Genomic DNA, 5,926 nt, shown 5'->3' with positions numbered 1-5,926 from the left:
GCAGAAGATCTCATTCTGCTCTGAGCGAAGAGGCCGGTTCACAGGATTCCAAACAAGTTCCACTCCTTATTTTTGAGAGTCACGTGGCTTCATGTACAAAACCAACTTTTAGTATAGATCTGCTCCTGAGCTTTCTGCCTGCCTGGCGCAGGGCGCCCAGACTAAGTGACTCAGAGTGATTATTAAAACTAACTGCTCCTCCTCCTGGAAGCTTCTCCACTCAGAAGGGACCTAGTCACTGAAAAACCAAAAACCAAACCAAAAACACATCATACATTCAAAATGAGATCATTCTAAGTTGTCCCTGGTCCCTACCTGGTCTGGTGTTTGCAGCCTGTCATGTGCCATCGACCCATGAGTGATCATCAAGCAGCCACAGGTCAAGCTCACCGGCCAATGGGAGCGCAGGGAGGAGGATCTAAACAGCCAAAAGAGCCAATCATGTCCCAGCTCTGGTTTACTCAAAGACAAGTATAAAGGTCTACTTGAGGTTGCTGCTCTTTCACACAGTCTGAGTGTCGTCTGAGATATTCAGATTTAATGTTGTATGTAAAACATGTGCAAAGATAGAGCCACAGATTTATGTCTGGTTGTCATGAGTCATGATTGGAAGGAACAGATACATATTATAGAAGATGTGTTTTACTCCTTTTACTTCATTCCTGGGCCGGGCCGGGCCGGGCCGGGCCGCCGCAGTTGAACTGGGGTGGGCCAGGGCCGGGCCGCCGCAGTTGAACTGGTTAAACCTGGTGATCAACACACGAAACCTGATCCCGGTGGCTGAACCCAGTCAGTTCACACTCACACCTTTAGTTCTAAAGGGGACATTTGTTAAGACTAAAATCTATGTTTTTCTTTGAATATGTGTCTGTGAAGATGGCAATGAAACTGAACTCTAAACAAGTGCAGTATGTTGGACAGGGGGTGGGGGCAGGGGCAGTTTGGGCTGAATATGTGGGAAAATGTGTGGCCTTCACATAGTGACTGATAGTAGCCGTTGCTGGCTGGTTTTAATCTTGAAGTTGGTTGTTGTATGTGTGGGTGTGTCACATCGCAGTTCAGTCTTGCACCTGTCTGATAATGCCTGTTTGAGAAGACTGTACATCTGTGGCATACAATACACTGTACTTTGACTTGTTCTCATACCTAACTTACTATATTACAGCCTAAACTCCATTAGCTTTATTAAAACATCACACATACATGAATGCACTGTTTTCATAAGAAACTGTGACCTACCCTTAGAAAGAATTCAAGCAGCTGCCACTAGGGTCTGAAGGACAGATAAGAAAGGCGCATGCCATACTGAAGACTCACAAGCTGTCAGCCGGATAAAGGCTGGTTTTAAAACACCAAACCAAACTGTCAGAATGTGAAGATTTGCCCAGCTACTATCTAAGGAGGGACGAGACGGGGAGCGGCTCCTCATCATTGGCGAATTCCAGTGCCAAGAGGCTGGGACCAGCCTGTGCACTAGCCACGTGACTCCCCCTCGTTATTGACCAATGAAGTTCTACCTATTATTATAAATATTGCACCTGTCGTCCGTTCGGGGCGACTCTTGACTTCCCCGGCGGTATTAGGCGGCTTGGGGCTGTACGTTGAGTGCCCATAGCTATGTAGTAGCTGTTCATTGCTTCTAAATAAATACTTTTTTGAACCAGACCGACTCTACCCTCTCTACCTAAGGAAAAAAGAACACGACACATGTCATGTTGTTGAACATTTGTTTGTGTCTCTGGCTTCCAATGCAGAGAATAATCAATCCGAGGGAGCAGAGGTGCAACAGGTCCGAGGTTTCGACCTTAAAGGGGACATAGCATGCCCACTTTACCACAAGTTGATATGGTTCCTTGGGGTCTTAATGAAATGTCTGTAACATACTTTGGTCAAAATACCACAAGGATCATATAAAACAGCCCTCCACAGAGTGACCTGTTTTGAGTGCCTGTTCCTTTAAATGCTAATGAGCCAGCTCCCCCCTCCCCCCTCTCCCCCCATGATTTTAAACGATATAAATTACATATTTTATATGATATAAATGATCAAATATGCATCCCATACTTTGTATTCCCCTTCTGTTGTCCTGGAGTTTTAATTTTCACAATCACATAATTAAATGTCCCCCTCTGCCCCCCCACTACAAGCACACAAGCAGACAGACAGAGAGAGAAAGAGGGGGGGGGGGGGGGGCTATGAAGACCATCATTTACCCCCGAACCCCGACATTCAACGGGTACAACAACAAGCGGAGAAAGCAGAATCGCGGGCTGACCTTATATATACAGTCTATGGGGCTGACCAGCGGAGAAATGCTCGTCCCGTGTGAACAGCCAGGCGGCTGCGTGCTTGGGAACGGCGCTGCGCTGCCTCGCAGCGGCGCTTCCGCATCCGGTGTAAACCCGGCGTAACGAGTGTGGGGGGATGGGGGGGATGAGGTGGGGGGTGGGCCAAGGCCATGTAGGGAGACTTCCAGTTCCTTGTTACGACACAAAACCCAGGAAGCTCAATCGAGTCGCTCAAGCATGACGTTTCTGACTTAGAGGAACCATAACAAAACGCGCGAGTGTTTTTATCCCAGAGTGTTTGGGTTGGGAGACATGAGCCAGATACCCACATTAACCTGTAGAAGCACTAACAAAGTGGAATTTGCATGATATGTCCCCTTTAAGACAAATTGGTGTCAATATTTCTCCTGGTGCACATTCCACAAAAATGGGTGGCGAAAAACAGACAAAATTACCCTTTGTCCAATGGCTGATGTGGAGTCTCTAGTTATCTATAAGATAAATGTTTTTCTGTGATTTGAACACTAGGGGGCGGAGGTCCGAATATGAAATCATATTACTGACGTAAAATAAAAACGTGTCCTACCCTTGTGTTTAACACACGGAAACATTCATAAAGTTTTACGATCTTCAGTAGGCAGGCAGGATTCAGCATAAACTCGGTAGATATAGATTTCACCAGGACTGTTCACACACGTACAGCAGACAGCCGGACCTCAGCTTTACACTGTAACAGTGTGTGATCTTTATTATTAAAGAAAATAACTAACGTATTAATAATGACCAAAACTTGTTTTAACTCTCACACTTCTTTTACTGTTTGTTGTGTTGATTATTAATATTGACACAAACACATGAGCTCAATATAAAATAAACTAGATTCCAAGTCTTGAAACTAGATTTTGTCAAACCTGGTGCAGTTTATATTGTACTACTGAAGTCAACCTGGAGGTCTGCAGATCTTCTCCTGAACGTCCGTCCCTGAAGTCAGTTCTTCACAGTGTGTGAAGGTGTCGAGACGTCGACTTTATCATCCACACAAAGTCAGAGGTTACAAACCTGTTGAATCCGTTGAGTCTCGACTTGAAAGAACCACACATGAAGTCCAGACTCTAACTTTGTAGTAAATGACAGTTTATTATAAAGATTACAGTCTGTTGCGTTGCAGAGCTCATCAGTTGTCATCGTGTGCTCATTTAGTTTTTAGAAAAGGAAAAAAAAATACAACTCACGCCACTCACTCCAAAAGAAACTACAAACATACTTTAGAAAGAGGAAGCCAGAAAGTGGGGTGGGGGTCGGGGGGGGTGGGGGGGGGGTGGGGGGGGGGGGTGGGGGGGGGGGGGGGGGGGGGTGGGGGGTGGGGGGGGGTGGGGGGGGAGTAACCATAAAACCATAAAACTATTAGAACCAGGTGAAAATCAGGAGGAGGAAGGTTTCACACAGAAGTTAAAAGCCAGGATTCTCAGCCAATCTGCAGGAAGTTGAGGAATTAGTACATTAGGACTGGATAAAAACAGATTTTCAAATTTCTATTTGATGGATCTTTGTATTTATGTTTTTGAAGTAGTTTCTTGATGTAAGAAGAATCAAACAAAAGATCTTCATGTAATTTAGACTGAGCAACAGTTCAGTCCAGCAGAGTTCTTCCTCAGCCATCGTCAGGATCTGTTCCGTTTATTGGCGGGTGGCAAACAACGTCAAGGTGCATTACTGCCATCTAGTGGATCTCTAACTCAAAGAGATTTGAACAAAACCATTGTTGTGAATTTACAAACCATAGTTGGCATTTGACAAATGGTTCAAGATTTGAGAAACTGTCATCGGCATTTGATGAAAACCATTATCAAGATTTGGCAAAAGCGATTGTCGGCAGTTGCGAAGCTACGTTCACCATCCTTGAGATTTAAAAACCATCACTGGTTTTCGTTGATGCCTGATGAAGATCTCTGGTGGATAGAAAGTTGGCTGACGAATCACACGAGAGGTGAATGACCTCATGTCAGCTATGTTAGTGCACAGAGGAATTTTCAGCAGGGACCTGAGGTCACATGTCATCACTGAACTACTTGAATTGTTGCAGAGAAGGCGACGGCTCGTTCCGCAAATGACTCTGTACAGTAAATTTAGTCCATTGCGATATATACTACACAGACATACAGCATATATCTGTCAAACGTGATATTCACTCAGTGTAAACAGCTACACAACAGGCACTTTCTTGTTCTGTGAAACCAGGAATGTTTGTTCAAAAGATGTTTGTGGTGTAAACAGCTGGTTTCATTTGGATAGTCAAGCGTAGAAGGCGACGTAATTTAAATGAATCATTAAATGTCAAATGTTTACTGGGCAGTGCAGGTTAATCAGTCAACAAGGACACACTAAATTCTGATTTTTGAGTCAGCAAATTATACGTAGAATCTCATTATTATACTTTGTGGTCAATGGCGTGCGATAAAAGGTGAGATAACATTGACATATCACCTTTTAAAGACGATATGTTGAACTTTGATTCATGTGGAGTTTGTCTCCCTCTCTTTTAGCTCTTGTTTTGGTCTCCACCACCTCCAGACTAACTGCGTCTGTCTGTAGATTTATGATTAAGTTCACAAAGATTTTCAATTACTGATCAAAGTTTGATTAAGCCAGATTTTTTTTAACCTTGAATTTGTTGCCATGGCTAATTAACATTACATTGTTATTATTATTGTTATTTGAAGCCATATTTGTTATTTTCCAAACAATCATTGATCTGTCAGAAATTTTGTGTGGCTGAATGTCATCAGCTGTTCACAGGGGGAGATTCTGGATGTATTAACAACTGGTTTTGAAGTTGTCCCCCATTCATTCAAATCTAAATGTCTCATCACGCAAAATCAAATCTCCTCCTGGTTTTTCTTCAGCTTTTTCAACAGAACGTCTCACACATAAAAATAGCTTGTCTGAGCTGTGGGAAACATTTACAAATATAAAACCTTCATTGTTTAAAAAGTCAATGTTTCATTTATAATTGAGGTCAACGGGAGATATTTTGTGTTGTTGTATTACTGCAGTTGGCCACAGGGGCAAACGAGTAGCTGGCTGATTGGCCGTGTTATGTCGTGTTGTCCTTATACATCGTGTATACGATACAGGGACGTTGTAGCCATGTTGGTCACTTATCTTTTATTAGCATCAGGCTAACAGCTGATATGTAGGTGTTTACAAAGTCTGAATACCACAAACGGATAAAGACCTCATAGACCAAAATATTACTGTATAAATTTCATTTTCTACTATACTTTATATATTACACTATAGCTACATTATTCTACCATAATATATATTCAAGAGACTATATAGTCTACTGTGATGTGCTGTACATGGACTATACATTCTATACCTCTGGTCTGCCATGGGCAGGTATTACTTCTAGAAAAGGGCGCTGTCATTGCGGCACATGTTCAGGTACTAAAGTCAGAAAAAAGATGGATAAACGCGGCTGATTGGTTTGAAGTGGAAACAGGCACTGGAACGTTGATTGTGCTTTAGCGGAGATCAAGAGGAGACGCTTTACATCACGAGATCGTTGTGTGGAGTTCATGTAAAATACTGAGAATACATTGTAATTGTAGTGATGTAAAGCAAATACGTTTTAA

The 5,926-nt window shown here is 42.9% G+C and overlaps 1 protein-coding gene and 2 long non-coding RNA genes across 5 annotated transcripts in view; 1 reads left to right on the top strand and 2 right to left on the bottom strand.

Moving 5' to 3' along the window:
• The window catches only part of tymp (thymidine phosphorylase), a 5,311-nt gene extending 4,886 nt beyond the window's left edge, over positions 1 to 425 (bottom strand). For 2 of the 3 annotated variants that reach the window (XM_034577755.1, XM_034577757.1), the window contains exon 1: positions 316 to 425. In XM_034577755.1, coding sequence (XP_034433646.1) covers positions 316 to 366 — 51 coding nt within the window. In that variant the 5' untranslated portion in view covers positions 367 to 425. The other variant, XM_034577756.1, reaches the window with a different exon arrangement.
• The window catches only part of LOC117757068, a 19,190-nt gene extending 14,283 nt beyond the window's left edge, over positions 1 to 4,907 (bottom strand). Inside the window, exons 1-2 of the long non-coding RNA XR_004613028.1 lie at positions 4,355 to 4,907; positions 761 to 767 (exon numbers count right to left, since the gene is read on the bottom strand). This is a non-coding gene — a long non-coding RNA (uncharacterized LOC117757068). The remainder of the gene's footprint in view (positions 1 to 760; positions 768 to 4,354) is intronic.
• LOC117757065 lies at positions 3,407 to 4,467 on the top strand. The gene is made up of 3 exons (XR_004613024.1): positions 3,407 to 3,595; positions 3,671 to 3,916; positions 4,313 to 4,467. It is a non-coding gene; the product is annotated as an uncharacterized LOC117757065 (long non-coding RNA).
• Positions 4,908 to 5,926: the final 1,019 nt, after the last annotated feature.

This window comes from Hippoglossus hippoglossus, chromosome 23, assembly GCF_009819705.1.
Source record: "Hippoglossus hippoglossus isolate fHipHip1 chromosome 23, fHipHip1.pri, whole genome shotgun sequence".
NCBI lineage: Eukaryota > Metazoa > Chordata > Actinopteri > Pleuronectiformes > Pleuronectidae > Hippoglossus > Hippoglossus hippoglossus.
This window is presented reverse-complemented; position numbering and strand designations above follow the sequence as displayed.